Raw genomic sequence first — 17,205 nt, forward strand, 5'->3', positions numbered from 1 at the left:
CAGGACATGATGCACATATTGCTTAATGAGTTCAGTATTTCTTTGTTGGATGACATTGTCTTTTTTATTAAAAGAATGTAACGTGTTGATTTCCATTGGACCACAATTTGGTGGGACGCTCTCCAAAGACAGACAGAGTAGCCACCCAGAGCATGTTAGCTTGCGCCAGTGGACAACAAGTGTGACATTTCGAACAGAACCCTTGGACTTGTGTTGTTAAATTGCACTTGATGTTACCACCAGTTAACACAGCTGCTGTCAAAACCAACCAGGAAGGAATTCTCAAGGACTGTTAATTCAGAGACTAAAGCTTAGCTGGGTGTTCTCACTTCCATCTCGTCAAATACGGCAGGTGGTCAGCAGTGGTGGAAGAAGAAGAGTATGTTTTTACCTTATGTAAAATAAGCAATACTACATTTTAAAGGTATTTTGTTACGAATAAAAGTACTGCATTCAAAATCTTACTTCAGTAAAAGTACAAAAGGGACAGATGAAGAGCCAGTGAGGTATCAGAATGACAGCCTTGAATCTTAAATACCAGTAATTTACCTATAATGAAGACAATTATGGATATAATCATGATTTGTAATTTGTTCTTTTACAATGTGCTTGTGAATTAAATATTCAAAACACATCTAAAGTTTCAACCCCATTCCGCTGCTACTTAAGTTAATTTCTATTTCTTGCTTTTTTAAATGATATTAAATATTTGTACATGACATTGAAATACTCATTCTATTACACTCACTATATTACTATGAATACAGTGTCACTTTCACATACAGCAGTATAGTATTTCCACAAATACAGTAATTGAACACAGCAATATATGATTTTAAAAAGGCTGAAGAAGATTGCGTTTCCTAACATTCACCAAAGCATATCATTCATATTTTAGCCGTTTCTCTCACACAGGTCAGTGTAACTGTTCATTCTCATTTGACTCCAATATGAGGCTAGTGCTTAAACATTATTATAATAACAGGAGGCAAAACACATCTCAGTTAACAATCTGTTCTCTTCCCATGAGAAAAATGTTCGCAGCTTTTTCACTCTGAAGTCTCTGACAATTCTACTGTTCACATAGCTGACAAAATAGTGTGATAAAATGACAAATACATAAAACCTGCATGTGATTAGAGTAAATATACTATATAGCTTAACCCTCGAGTTAAACTTTGAATCACTTTTGTGCAGAATATTGAGAATTTATATTAACCAACACAGTAGAAAAGCGCAAAGTAATGTTGTTTACAGAATATTCAGTGCTGTGTCTCAATTTGGACAATTCCCTTAGTAAACTGTATGTTGTACACAGTGAATACCTACGCAGATTATACATTTTGTCCGTGTATTGTTGGGTCAAATTGAACACTTTCACCATAAGTGATCGCTGCTGCTAGCTAGCTAGCAACGTTAGTCCACAGTAGCAAATCGTTACCGACTGCCCGATTTAACCACTAAAAATAAAGGTGGCATCTGATGCAAAGAACGAGAACTTGGTCCAGCTTTTTGGAGAAACAGAGATATAAGCTTTATCTCACCCCTCATGTCCAGGGCAAGGTACTGTAATAGGCTATCAGCTTAAGATATAGACAAGCTAACAGTGTTAGCTAGTAGTCAGACAGAATATCTAGAGTGTAGCTTAATGTGCTTTATGGAAACATGGCTTTAACAGGATATACCTGACAACAAGGAGTTTCCTGTACAGACTGGGGGGGGGGCACAATTAGCTTAGGTCCCAATTGGCCAGTGGCAGCACTGCCTACAGGGATTGAACCGAGAGCTTTACGATGTCTTCATAATGAGCCTGTGTGTTCAACATTTCTTAAGCAGTGTTTAGATACTTTTGTATTGCATATTTTAACTTCAATTTCCTATGTATAAAGATATATTTATTTTATTCTAAAATGGTGCAACTGTCACACAACTTAATTTCTTCCTGAGATAATAACATTAATTCTCATTAACCGGTCAAACTGCAATCGAGGCTGGTTGCACCTCTTCCGTTACGTGGCCAAGATGGCTGTCGTTGATGAGTGTGAGAAGTGTAAACCATTCCAGACTTTTTGACTGTTATGAGTGCACCATCCGGGTACATACAGTAGGCTATTTTGACTGCATATTTGCCTTATTTTGTAAGGGGGCGCACGTATGCACTCAAAATAGCACATGCATGTACAGAAGTATGCACATTGAGACACAGCACAGGTCATGTTTGATATACTATACATAGTAGCCAAAAAATCTAGTCAACCAACATACGGCCCGTTGGATTGTGTTGAATTACCAGTGGTTTTTTAGGCTGTTCAAGTGACTGGAAAGTTTATTAAAATCAGGTGCTCCTGAGGTTTTAAATACATCTCAATTTTGCTCTAGTATTACCTTTCTCACATGACCACAGTCCTCTCTTCCCGGTCATCCCGTCAACCTCACCAGCTTTGTTAAGGCAAAACTAAACAATCAGGGCATCTGATCATTTAGCTCAAACCAGACAGTTGCACTCATGCCTTGTGTCTTATATGCAACCCTGTCTCCTTGACATTACTTTCTGATACAGGTCAACTGCATTCTCAATTACTTTCAAGGGAAAATTCTGGATTACTGTCAAAGATTAAAGTATATGTTAAAATAATTCAGAGAAAAATAATAAAGCAACAAAAACAATTGGTTATGTTTAGGCAACAGAAAATATTCAGTGGCAATACTTACTACTTGTAAGCCTCTGCCAATCCGTCATCCGGCTATAATTGTATCCTTTTAGACATGTGTGGGACACTGTCATGATCAGTGTATGAATAGCCAGAATGTTTTGTAATGTCACAGTTACCTTTGAACACACAATTGTCATCAGTTGATTCTTGAGTCCAGGTGGAGGTTTGTCTCTTGGGAAATTCCTACCGGGTGCTCTTGAGATATTGCGATCACAAGAATTAAATGGATGTGAGGTCACAGTTATCTTTGACCCCCACATTCTAATGTACTTAATCCGTGAGTCGTCGTGTGTTCCCAGTTGGATCTCACACTGATTTCAAAGTAATCTGTGACATGTCAAAAACAAAACTGTTTTACCTTGAACTTAATTGACAATGCAGTTTAGTTGTATTGGATCGTAGATGTTGGAAACCAGGCTGCCTATATAACATAAACAGCTGGTTGCTTGCACTAGTATAAAATATTATAAACACAGAACAAAAAAATCATAAATTATATAAAATGTAAATATCAAATAGAAATCAGTTTATCAATGCAAGTACTCACACCTGACATCAGAGTCTGGGGGTTACGGTGTACAGTAGGTCCACACCAAGGACAAGTTTTATGAATACAATCATAAACATGTTCTGGTATCCATGGTCAGTGTGATACTTGTCCAGTCACAGAAAGCATTTCACTGCTATACAATTTTCCCACTACGAGGCTTATCTCTTAGTTTCCAGGACATCTTGTCCCCCCCAATATGATAAGATGCAAGCCGCGTTGTCCTCCCATCGGTAAAGACAGCCTTTGCTCCAAAGTTCTGCTCAGCAAATCTACACAGAAAACCGATGAACTCAAGGAGGAACTATACATTGGTCTCGAGACCGTTAATGTCGATGGTGCAGTGCTCTTTGATCTTCTTCAGGTGCCTCGGGGGAATCGGAGGCTTCTTCCTCTCCGCAGGCGGCCGGACGCCCTCCTCCAGCTGCATCAGCCTGGCCACGTCAGAAGGTACGAGCTCGTGTTTGCCTCCTGAAGAAGGGGGCCGGTAGTTACCGTTGTTGTTGTGACAGTTCATCATAGTTGGGGCGTTCAACACGGGCTTGGGCTCACAGATCAGAGGCACCTGGGGGCCGATGGGTTCACAGGAAGGGAAGCACAAATGGAATTAGGAAGTAGAAGAAAAAATACAGACAAATGTCAGGATGAAACAGCCTGTCCTCCTACAAAAAACGACCATATAGGTCGATTGTTCAGCAGCTAAATACGACCCAGAGTCACGTTTAAAGTGTAGCACCTAGTGGTCGTGTAAGAAAACAACATGTCTGTCGATTGCAAACGCTCCGGACTGACATACTCCTCACTCTCTGCAGCCTTTTCCCCTCTCAGGTGGTGCAGTCTTTGGGCTGACACATCCTCCTCTCTCCAGCCTTTTCCCTCTCAGGTGGTGCAGTCTTTGGGCTGACACACTCCTCCTCTCCAGCCTTTCCCTCTCAGGTGGTGCAGTCTTTGGGCTGACACACTCCTCACTCTCTACAGCCTTTCCCTCTCAGGTGGTGCAGTCTTTGGGCTGACACACTCCTCACTCTCTACAGCCTTTCCCTCTCAGGTGGTGCAGTCTTTGGGCTGACACACTCCTCACTCTCTACAGCCTTTCCCTCTCAGGTGTCCTGTCTTTGGGCTGACATACTCCTCCTCTCTCCAGCCTTTTCCCTCTCAGGTGGTGCAGTCTTTGGGCTGCCTGAATTGGTCTGGCTCTCTCCCTGAACTGACCAGCTGGACTTGCCCTGAACCTGTCTGGGCTGGACATAGGGAAAGCATTTATCATTGAATGGGGAAAAACTCAAAACCACAGAATAATGTACAGATAAAAGATTAGTTCATATTGAATGAAACGTTGGTGAGCGTAACAACACTAGTGGCTTTGCCATGTTTTCATTATGACACTTACTAGTGTTCCAATGCAACAAGTCAGATCTTTGTGACAATACCTGAAAATGCTCCAGACAGCACTATACACAGCCATTTGAAAACTACAGTAAAAGTAACACATTTACACAGAAATTAAAGTTACACACAAATTATGAAATAGTTATCACCTCAGTAAACAATAAATGAATTGAAAGATTACAATAAATTCAATTGCAAATTAAACTAATTATTTCCGGTTTACTTGTATTTTGTGCTAAAATTCAAAGTATCTCATCTGTATTTACAATACAGCTTGATTCTGCATCTCTACTTACAGCTCGTTGGTCCATGTGAACGTTTACTGTTGCTATGGCAACAAGAGACCGCTGACGTTAGCAGCTCTTAGCTAGCCTAGCTAAATCATCTGAACAATAATAACCCATAATATCACAATTCGGCATATTTAAACAAAATCAACCACAACTACCAACATTCACAGCCCTTCAACTCTGGGCTATGTTGTCACAAGTAGGACTATGCAGTTAATTAGGTCACATCACATTCAATGGAAACACGTTTTCTATTTTTTTGGACATGTCTCAAAAATGTAGCCGAGCCAGCCCCAGGCTAATGGTACTTACCATGTATGCCTCCACTCGCTCGTCTCCCGCGCAGCAGCACCTGCCGGCCACCAAATAGGTCCGTCAATGTAGAATATTTACCAGCCTCCTCCTCCAGAGACTTCAGCTTTTTAAGTCGCAGTTTTTCATCGCCACCTGGGCGTTTCTTCCGTTGATCCATTTTCAGCTCAGCAGCAGCAGCAGCAGCCCGTCCCGCCCATGCCATGAGGTCCCGCCCCACCCGGGTTTGTGTTGTGATTGACAGCACTGTCAGGGCTCTCTGCGCCTGTCAGCCCATGATTGATTGACAATGACAAACAATAGACCAATAATATGTGTCGATGCTGGCAAACACACTGCTAGCCCTCTGTAGCCAATTAGCCGGCCCAATTGGAGGGAATTTAGAATTTAAAGAAAAGGAAAAAAAACATAGCGGACCGGCCCACATTGGGGTCAACGGCCCACCGGGACGATGCCCGGTATGCCAGATGGCCAGTCCACCCCTGTTCATAACACTCCGTTCAATGTCTCACTATGGGATGTGCCTCATCGCGGAGCAAACAGAAGCATCAATCTCATTACGCCAATCCTGATTGGCTGGTGATCTTGACGTCAGCGTCAGGGAATTCACCCCCCTATAAGTAGCTTGCGCCACGACGCATGCGTCATTCAAACACCTCTTCTCGCTTCAGAGCACATCTCTACAGTAGCCGGACAAGCTTAACGGTCCCACAGACTGAACCCAAATACCCATTTCGGTCGACGGGCGCTCGCCGGCTACTCCTTCTGCTTCGCAGGAAGACGGTAGTACTAACGCAGTTAGTATTAAAATCAACCTCGCCGTTCTCTCCCCGGGAAAGTAAGGTAGGTCTGATTTTTTAAGCTAGCAACACACCTGTTGCTACCTCACTCCCTCTCTATCGACACCACGGTAGCGAGGACGTTTTTTCTTTTCTCTTCTCTACAGAGGAAGAAAGGATTAAAGGAGCATACTGCCACACCAGTCAGTATTCTCCGGGAATAAAAGACCCACACCGTCCTTTTCTCCGGATTAAGGACAGGGTGGGTAACATCTTTTTCTTCCATCCTACCTGTCGAGAGCGGGCCCTCTCCACGCCACGAGGCGAACAAGATGGACGCCCCTCTCCCTCACACCAGAGGAGTCAGGGACTCGGTGGCTCGACTCTGCGGCTATGGGTTGAAGATATCGGGCACAGACACACACCAGGTCTGCTCGTCCTGCCTCGGGCTGGAACACGCCCGAGGCGCTATCGACAACCCCGGCTCGTGCGGACATTGTGTCCGCTTCACCGTAAAGAGCCTCCGCCGACGGTTAGCACGACAAGCTAGCCTGTCGGAGCAGGACCCCCCCATGTCCACTGACCCGCCGGCCGGCAGTCAAGACACGGGGGCGCCTGCCACAGAGAGTGAACCCCTCTCCGTGTCGGTCTGGGGCTCATTATCTGCGATGGCCACAGAACCGGAATCCCGCGCCCTGGCAGGCCGGGACCCGGTGACGGCAAGACACGCGGGAACGGGTCCCCACGCTTTACCAAGCTGGGGCTCCGGTTAGACCTCACCATGGTCTCACCCGCGGAGGATGTCCTCGAGCTGGACAACGAGGAGGACGAAGAAGAGGACGTCTTGGCATTCCTCCTGTCTGAGTCGGATGAACAGGAAGAGGACACCTTCATGTCATCGGCTCAGGCTGCAAAGCCTGGAGCGAGGGCTGCTTTCCCGGGCGATAGCACACCAGCTTCGCCCGGTCTGAGCATGGACCTGCAGGCCGTGTGTAAACGCGCTGCGGCCAGACTCAACGTCCCGTGGCCTGAAATGGCCAAGGAGACCTCCAGGTCCCGCTACGGGGGGGAAACATTTTCCCCAAGCAGCGCGGACAAAGAGGCAACTCCTTCCGGTCTTCCCGGAGATTTTGGATGAGGTGTCGGTCTCGTGGAGAGACCGGCCCTTCAGCAACAAGGTTCCAATCCAGGGTGCATCCTCCCTAGACTGTGACGGAATGGAGAAGCTCGGCCTGCTCCGCATACCGCCCATGGAACCGCTGGTAGCGGCCCACCTCCTACCGAAGGTGGGCCTGTCACCAAGCAGGAACCCCACGCTGCCAGCAAAGTCGGACCGATTTCAGTCGACAATGACTGAAAAGTCCTACAAAGCTGCAGCGTTGTCCGCCAGGGCCCTGAATGTGTCCTCGCTGCTAACCGCTTACCAAGCGGAGCTCTGCGAGGACCTGTCGGGTAACCCGGGGGCAGCCACGGACATTTGTCTCCGTGTCCAACGCTGCGCCGTCTAGGCCACGGGCAAGGCAATGGGGATCATGGTGGTGCAGGAAAGAGCGAGATGGCTCAACCTCACCAACCTCCCAGACCGGGAAAAGGAGGATGTGCTGGATATGCCCATCGTTCCCGAGGGAATTTTCGGCTCAGCTCTCGCCTCCATGCAAAGGAGGTGTGAGTCGAAGAAGAAGGAGGACGAGGCACTCCACCTCTGCCTCCCTCGAAGGGTCCAGCCGCTGCCTTCGCAGCAGCAGTCCTTCGCAGCAGCAGTCCTTCGCAGCAGTAGTCCTTCGCCCAAGCTGCCTCGAACTCTGCTCGGTTTAAAGCACCGAAGACGCACAGGTCGCAGCCCGCCCCGAGTCCCCAGCCCAGGCTGGAGACATGGGCAAGCTGGCCTAGAAAATCTCCGGTTCCGGCTGCAGCTCAGGCTCAGCCAACCCAGAATCTCGGCCAGCAGTCGAGGAAGAAGAAGCGAGCGGCGTGACAGCCCCTCCTTCTCCCCTCTGTGACAGAGCTGGAAGTTCACGGTTCCCCAGCTCTGAATGTGTTCCCGCCGCCTCGAGAGATGCATCAACACCATCCTCAAGTCCGCACAAACACATGTCACACATTGGTTGATTCTTCTGTTATAAAACATTTGCCGCTGACGCATCCAGGCTTCAGGCCGAGGGCGCAGCTCAAAAAAATGAAAAGAAAATCAATAAAACCAATAAACAGCCCGTCAACTGTTCCCCTTCTGAGAGCAGCTACGGCATCTCTCAAAAGGCAGATTACTGGCGGGTCTGTGAAGGCACCACCGCCACGCGCATGCGCAGTGCCGGCTGGGGCTTTAAGGGCACCGCCGTCACGCGCATGCGCAGTGCCGGCTGGGGTTGTGAAGGCACCACCGTCACGCGCATGCGCAGTGTCGGTGGGTATTGTCGAAAAGGGGCACCACTGTGTTCAGATACTAGAGGGCCCCATAACACAACAAATAGAGACTCAGAGGGGAGGAGATGTGACATCTCCACTGGCTCTGAGGAGCATGCAGTGGAAGATGCTCACATCATCTGCTTTGGTTTTCAAGACAGTAACACGGGGCTACAGAATCCAATTCGCTGTCACCCCCCCTCGCTTCTCGGGCATTCTGCACTCGCAGGCCCGAGGAGAGTCAGCCCTCATTCTGGAGAAAGAGATTCTCTCACTTCTAGAAAAGAGGGCTATATCTATTGTACCGCCGAGCAGAGTCAGGGCGGCTTCTATTCCAAGTACTTCCTCGTTCCCAAACGGGGAGGGAACGGAATTCGGCCAATACTTGATTTGAGGGTTCTGAACAAATATCTAAAAAGATATAAGTTCAGAATGCTCACTCACACATCTCTGCTGCGGCTCGTGCGACAAACGACTGGTTTACATCAGTTGACCTGAAAGATGCGTATTTCACATCCCAGTATATTACCCACACAGGAAATATCTGAGGTTCGCATTTCAGGTGATCTGTTATGAATGCAGAGTACTCCCCTTTGGTCTGTCTCTCAGTCCAAGGGTGTTTGTACGATGTACGGAAGCCGCGATAGCCCCGTTAAGACAACAGGGTATTCGCCTGGCGACCTGCCTGGACGATTGGCTGCTTCTCGCACAGTCGGAGCAGGAGGCTGTTACGCAGACAAATGTCCTCGTAAAGCACCTGCTCAACCTGGGTTTCATAATAAATACAGAGAAGAGCATGTTGTGCCCCGCGCAGACTATACTCTTCCTAGGGTTACACCTGAACTCGGTGCCCTTTTCAGCTCGCTTGTCAGCGGAAAGAGTGAAAGCTTTCAGAGCTTGTCTTGCTCTTTTCCAGCTGCGCAAACATGTTCTCTTCAGATCATGCCTGCGATTGCTGGGGCTCATGGTGTCAGCCATCCTGGTCGTACGACTGGGACGCTTACACATGAGGGAGTTTCAGCGCTGGGTGGCCGCCCTAAAACTAAAGTGATGGTTACTGTGAGATGCGTAATGGCACTGCGCCACTGGCTGCAAGGGGGTTTGCGTTCTCTCCAGTTACACACACTGGCGAGCAAACTTATCCTATGGAGCGGTAGACGTCTCCTCTCTCTGAGCGACGCATGTACCGGGAGTGATGAACCTCGGGGCAGATCTACTGTCCAGAGGTGCAACACTTTATGCAGACTGGACTCTACATCCAAGGATTGTGAGCCAGCTGTGGTGCGTTACGGCAGAGCCACGGTGGATCTGTTCGCATCGAAAGACAACGCTCAGTGTCAGCTGTTCTTTTCGATGCGTGATCTAAATGCACCGTTAGGCGTGGATGCACTCGCGCACGATTGGCCCCCGGGCCTTCTGTACGCGTTCCCACCCCTGGCTCTGATACCTCCAACTCTGGCCAGAGTGAGAGAGCAACGCCACACACTTATTCTGATAGCTCCGCACTGGCCAGCTATGTACTGGCTAGCGGAGATATATCAGCTGCTGTGCGGGCAGCCATGGCAGCTCCCACTACGCAGGGACATACTGTCCCAAGCGGGGGGGGCGATCTTTCACCCACACCCAGAGCGCTTGGCTCTATGGGCCTGGCCCATGAGTGGTACAATCTGAATACAGTCTGACATGAAGCTGACCCTGGCAGCTGCCAAGCGAGCCAGTGGCACTCATGCACTATCTGTACAGTCTTCAGGCACTCGGTTCGCCCCAGGGCAAACAAAGTGTGGTTGAAGCCCAACCCTGCCTTTATTTTAAGGCGGTTGGTTCAGGTACCATATTTGACATTGAGGCATCCTCCCCGCCACTGTATTCCTCCGGAGAACAGCGGCCGGATTTGCCGTGTCTAGCCCGTGCTTTACGCACGCACAGGGACAGATCAGGGGTGCTTCGTCATAATGACCAAGCCCCTTGTGTCCTGGGCTATCCCTTATAGGGGCAAGCCTGTTACTAAGCAACGGCTCTCCCACTGTTTGTGGAAGCAATTGCTGTGGGGCTCATACGAGTCAGAGTTCGCAGGCACCCTCGGGTCCGCGAGCTCTTTTGACTCAGGGTCTGGCTGCATCCTGGGCTCTGTCCAGGATATCTCCCATCCAAGATATTGGTGCAAACGGCGAGCTGGTCCTCGCCGCTCACTTTTGTCCGCCTTTTAACAGTCTGGACGTTCTACTCCCAGTTTGACTCAAGCAGTGCTGGGCACCTGGTTGAGTCGGAGCCCTACCTGTTAAAGTTCTGGTCGGTTTGGTGATTTTCGAGATAAGCTCGTCTGGCAATACGGGAGCTACAATTTCCCATAGTCAGACATCAAACGGAGTGTTATGAATGAGAACTATAGGTTACTTACGTAACCCCAGGCCTCAGAGTACCATGAAGTGAGATGTCTCACCAGACGGCCCTCCTTGCTATGGTGAAGCGAGAAGAGGTGCTTATTTTGAATGACGCATGCGTTGTGGCGCAAGCTACTTATAGGGGGTGAATTCCCTGACGCTGACGGCAAGATCACCAGCCAATCAGGATTGGCGTAATGAGATTGATGCTTCTGTTTGCTCCGCGATGAGGCGCATCCCATAGTGAGACATCTCACTTCATGTTACTCTGAGACCTGGGGTTACGTAAGTAACCTATAGTTATGACATTTGTTGAAAAAAAAAACGTACTTCTACTCCACAACATATTAAAAGCCAATATTGTACATTTTAGTCCACAACATTTACAGTATTTGACCGATGTTGTTGATAAGTACTTTTTAGATTTAGATGATTATGCAACATCTTAATCCATTATTAAATAAACCTTGACATACATGTATAGGTTAAGACATCCAGCAGCACGATAAAAATGTTATTCAAATTAGCTCTACATTTACCAGTTGTGATAAGAATACATGATGGTTCTGAAATAGGCCATTACACATGAGTTCTATTGCTTTTGGTTCTTATATATATATATATACTTATTTATTTATATATATAATTTGATGGCGATACTTTTGTATTTTAACAAAGTACTTTTAAAATGTAGTATTTCTAATTTAATTTAAGTAACACATCTGAGTACTTCTTCCGCCACCGTTGTTGCTATTGAATAGTGGAAAAGAAGGACAGCATATATATATATATATATATATATATATGTTTTTAATGTGCGTAAATAATCGTTTTGCAGACAGAAAGCACAAATAATTGATTACTATCTCTTCTTTTCTGGCAGCGAATTGAGCAGCTTGGAGTGTTTGGACTTGTCAAATAACAACTTAAGTGTGGTCCCCACGGGACTGCCGCGCAATCTAGTACTGCTTCATCTAGAGAAGAACTCCATTCGTAGCATCCCTGGAGACGCTCTTGCTTCTGTCCGAAACCTCGAGTACCTGCTCCTTCACAATAACAAGCTGCGCTCACGTTCCATCCACCCGTCTGCCTTCCGGGTACATATCTATTTTATAAAGATATTTCACATTATAATTTAATTTGGCAGAACAGCCTGGAGGTTAAAATGCTCAAATGCTTTGTGAAACAAATTTGCATTTTGCCTAGGGTTTGAAGAAGCTACACACTCTTCACTTGTACAACAACTTGCTGGAGAGGGTTCCCAGGGGCTTGCCTAAGAGGGCCAAGACCCTCATGCTGCTTCACAACCTCATTACTGACATTAGCCGTAACGACCTGGCCATGCTGTACACCCTGACAGAACTCAACCTCAGCTACAACAAGCTGACGAGTCCCAAGCTTCACCGCGAGGCTTTCAGAAAGCTGCGTGTTCTGGAAACCCTGGATCTGTCGGGAAACAGCCTGTCCTCGTTCCCCCTGGGTCTTCCTCGCAGCCTGCAGGTGCTCGAAATCAAGAACAACCGGCTTAACTCCATACCAGATGGTACACTGACGGGCATGGAGAAGCTACGGAAGCTCATCCTGAGTGACAACCAGCTGAAACTGAATTCAGCCTACCAGGGAGCCTGGATGGAGCTGACTGCGCTCACGGTAAATGGCTATAGGAGAAAGAAACATGTCGGATATAAGAGCAAGATATGTGTTGTGCTTGTCCACTACAGGAACTTAACAATCCCCAACCTGGACTTTTGAGATTCTTGTGAAGCTCAATGGAGCTTTAGTACACTGAAAAAACTGAAACGTTGACTTTTATCAAATCTATTATTTCAACAGATTTGACATTACTGTTTTCGGTTAGTTGAAGGCAAATAAAAAAGGTTTTGGTTCAACTTAATATATTTGCTTTTAACTAACCTAATACAGTTATGCAACATCGGCTGACATTATACATTTAATTAAAGTGAACGTTTCAGTTTTTTCAGTGAATAACAGGATGTAACTGTAAAAGCAGGAAGAGAAGCAGAGAACAGCAATCAAATGAGTGTTATATACTAATACCCAAATCCGATCTGAGATCAATGAAGAACCTCTGTACACAGATCAGGGAACATAAAGCATTATGTTTAGTATTCACTGTGCATCTTGTAATTTTTAGACATTAGACCTGTCTGGCAACCAGCTGTCACACATCCCGTCTGACCTGCCCGAGTCCCTGGAGTACCTTTACCTGCAGAGTAACCGTATCTCAAGTGTTCCTGCTTCAGCATTTGAAGGCACTCCAAACATCAAAGGCATCTTTCTCCGGTAAGAGACCCACAAACCATTTTCCAACACTGAGTATCTCTGGAACTCAGTGTTGGGTAGTTGTCAGTCCTTTTTTCTCAACGGGTGTTACGCAATGGTTAACTCTGTATTTGTCCTTCATGATTGTCTGCATAAGCTGTGTTACTTCAAATTAGCTGCATGAAACACAAGTGAGGGAACAGGCCATTATTTGCCACTGTAAGGGCTTTGTGGAAATCTGGTAGGTGGGCCCTTTCATAACTTTCTTTTCCTTTTTAGATTGATCTCCACTCAGGGAATGATTGTGCAAGTGTGACTGAAATATGGCTGTGTGGAAATTGTTGCTTTTGTTATACTGCTCTGCAGGTCTCCAAGGGACAGCAGCTGCTGGGTACGCCTGTGTTCTTTCCTCCATTTCAAAACACATTCTTACAAGCAGAGTTTATGGACAATGAGAAGGTATTGAGAAAGTGTGGATGGAAAGACGACTTTCACAGTACAGAAAGCTCAAAGTCTCTGAATGGATTTTGTTCAATATTATGAAAGTAGTGTAAGAGTATTGCGTAATTTGAAGGAATAGATTGCCTTGTTGGGAAACACAAGAAATGTAGCTTAAGCCAGCTGGTTAGCTTTGCGCAAAGACCGGGAACAGCTGTCCTGGCTCTGTTCAAACAATACTAAATATTCTTTCCGGAACATTGCTTTTCAACTAATTATATTTTCTTAGTTTGATCCATACACAATTTGCCACAAAACATTTTCTCGGTCATTTTATATGACTGAATATTTGTTGTTCAAACATTTCCTTTTTCTTTTGTAAACCTCCACGGCTTTTGATTAGAATGATATCTGTTTATTTTCCAAAACAAATAATAGATTTCTTTCAAAACGTAAATGACTATAGAGTGGTGTAGAGTGCTAAAACCCAGAAATGACTTCACATATTACCAATTCTGGTTCCCTTTTGGACATGTTTGTGGTTAGAAGCCTGAAATAAGGTCTGTGGTTAAAACAAGGCGAAGAGATGTTCACTTTTGGTTCCTGTATATACTGTAAAGTACATCAGTAAATACCCCACTTGAGAATGTATGAAGCGTTAACGTGTCTCAAAAACGGTAGTTGCTAACAAGTGGCTAAATGAGATACTAAACATCATCACGTCAACACTACACTGCCTTTAGCTTAGCTTTGGCTGTGCGCAGTCATGCAACCGTGATGTTTGTTTATTGCCTAACATTACCTTTTTACTTCTGACAACTGCATTTACCTGCATTTATCCTGCTGAACAAATAATCTTAAGTATCATAAATACAGTATGTGTTTGCCAAACATATTTGTTATGCAATATACTATACCAAAAATCCAATGGGTAAATCCCATTTATTTTTGTTGAGGGAGCCCTTGCGATGCTAACTTCCGAGTCGGCCTACACAAATATGTCATCACTGCAACACTTTATGCAGTTTCATCGTAAGGGAAAGGTAATTGAAAGGAGACCAGGCTTCCTAAGCTGTTGATACCTTCATAATTATCAATAGTGAAAACTCTACTAAACCCTACATTTAACTCCTAACACCACAGTTCAAAATATAATTTTCTATGTTACAATCCCTGTTGCCTTCGTTATTACTAATCAAATACATGTTCTGTGTTGGACAGTCTGAATGAGCTTCATTTTGCAGAGTACTGCGTTGTGGTATCTAATCCCTCCATCTCTTGTGTGCATTCAGCAAATGTTCCACTTTGGTTTATTCCACATAGTGCAGGTTTACACCCACAGGCACTGCAGCTGAAAGCAGCAGTCAGACAGCACAGTGGAGAGGTTTCAGATGTGCGTGTTCTGTTTGGTTGTCAGCCTGACCTCAACCTAGTTGCTTCATGGCTGTGTTTACGGGACTTGACCCCTTCCAGGCTGCTGTGCTCTTTGTGTTATTCATATCAGCTGTTGCCACATTTATTTTCTTCTTTTTCCCACCAAACTCCCCCCACAGCTGGCAGTGTGGCTGGAATGCTTTCTGTGAGTAAGTGGAAGTGAAAGGAGGATTTACGTGTGTTTATTCATTACTAACTGCATGTGTATTACCCATGGCTATAGATCATGGGCAACATATGCAAGCATTTAGATCAGGTCATTCCAGTGTTTCATAAGTGCTTTGCTGTTCAGTGAGTAAAAAAACCTACTAAATGTATAGTATTTGATTGAATTAAAACATTGTGCGGGAAATTCATTGTGGCATATATTCTCGATAGATATGTGCCACTACACTGATCCCTGAGTGGATCAAAGCTGACAGATGTGATTTGTATATGTCACCTGCTGTCTGACAGGATTTTAGCTTTTTGCCTCTGAAATGTCACCAAAAGCCAACTGTCAATTGAGTAATAAAGCATCACGAACATTTCCCTTTTCCTCCTTTAAGGTTTAACCGCCTGGCTGTGGATTCTGTGGACGAAAGCTGTTTCGCACACCTGTCCAAATTGCAAGTGCTGGACATTGGCACAGGAAACACCGACCTCCCCTTTAAAAGAGAGGAGATAGAGGAGGAACTGGAAGCATAAGACACAGTTAGCTGACATTGGACCGCTTAGTGTCAAGGACAGAAACTGATTATAAATAAGGAATTAACCCTTGAATGTAATTCCAGTGCTATTATTGTTTGGAAGTTACATATCTCTGGTGCAGGATACCAGATAAAGTTATTTTAGTTCCTTCTTTTAGGCTGGTTATTATAGCATATCTTTATATCTGAACTTTAAATATTTGTTTTGGACTGTTGACACGCAACATATATGTCTGATTGTGTTTTTGTGCATTAAAAACAAATACATTGCATACAGTAGGTAAATGTCAATTTTCCCCTGTGAATGTTTCAGAATCAATACCACAATAAAGTAGTAATTAGTGTTTTTACACCAAGGGTAAAAGATTAGCAGTTTCATTTTTAAACCAAGAAAGCCCTTAGTAATCAAAAATCCTTTGACACTCAGTACAAATTATATTACTGCAATTCAATTTCATTATGATTTAATCTAAAGTGCTTATTTTTCAAAAATATATATTTTTTTATCTTTAAAATGTAAAAAATGACGTGAGTTTTCAAATTGCTTAATTTTGACATATAGACAATGAAAAAGTACATTCCGTTATAAAATAAATTAACACAAGAGCAAGACCTCCCACTTCAGAAGCTTATGGGATGTTACAATCCTTAAAGGGATAGCTCAGATTTTCAATTGTTGTTGAATGACACATTTTTATAGATGACAGTCAGCACTCACCCAGCAATTTTCACTGCTTTACTAGGCCATCAGAAATCTCTTTCTGATGGGGAAATGACACCGTGATCTCAGATCTCTCCAAAGCCACCAGACTCCATTCAAAAGACACTCATTTGACCTTGCAGAGCACTGGAATTGCTGGCTTGCTGCTTGTCAATGAGAAACAACACCCAAGGGATTCATGAGACACAATGTGTAAGGTCATGAACTGTATAGGTAAATGGACAGGACATGATGCACATATTGCTTAATGAGTTCAGTATTTCTTTGTTGGATGACATTGTCTTTTTTATTAAAAGAATGTAACGTGTTGATTTCCATTGGACCACAATTTGGTGGGACGCTCTCCAAAGACAGACAGAGTAGCCACCCAGAGCATGTTAGCTTGCGCCAGTGGACAACAAGTGTGACATTTCGAACAGAACCCTTGGACTTGTGTTGTTAAATTGCACTTGATGTTACCACCAGTTAACACAGCTGCTGTCAAACCAACCAGGAAGGAATTCTCAAGGACTGTTAATTCAGAGACTAAAGCTTAGCTGGGTGTTCTCACTTCCATCTCGTCAAATACGGCAGGTGGTCAGCAGTGGTGGAAGAAGAAGAGTATGTTTTTACCTTATGTAAAATAAGCAATACTACATTTTAAAGGTATTTTGTTACGAATAAAAGTACTGCATTCAAAATCTTACTTCAGTAAAAGTACAAAAGGGACAGATGAAGAGCCAGTGAGGTATCAGAATGACAGCCTTGAATCTTAAATACCAGTAATTTACCTATAATGAAGACAATTATGGATATAATCATGATTTGTAATTGTTCTTTTACAATGTG

The 17,205-nt window shown here is 44.8% G+C and overlaps 1 protein-coding gene across 1 annotated transcript; it reads left to right on the forward strand.

Moving 5' to 3' along the window:
- Positions 1-6,812: 6,812 nt before the first annotated feature.
- LOC117445027 (podocan-like) lies at positions 6,813-16,686 on the forward strand. The gene is made up of 5 exons (XM_071202964.1): positions 6,813-6,941; positions 11,643-11,909; positions 12,019-12,462; positions 12,968-13,116; positions 15,516-16,686. Exons 1-5 carry the CDS (start codon positions 6,813-6,815, stop codon positions 15,652-15,654), a joined length of 1,128 nt encoding a protein of 375 aa, XP_071059065.1. The 3' UTR covers positions 15,655-16,686.
- Positions 16,687-17,205: the final 519 nt, after the last annotated feature.

Source organism: Pseudochaenichthys georgianus, chromosome 4 (genome assembly GCF_902827115.2).
Source record: "Pseudochaenichthys georgianus chromosome 4, fPseGeo1.2, whole genome shotgun sequence".
Taxonomy (NCBI): Eukaryota; Metazoa; Chordata; class Actinopteri; order Perciformes; family Channichthyidae; genus Pseudochaenichthys; species Pseudochaenichthys georgianus.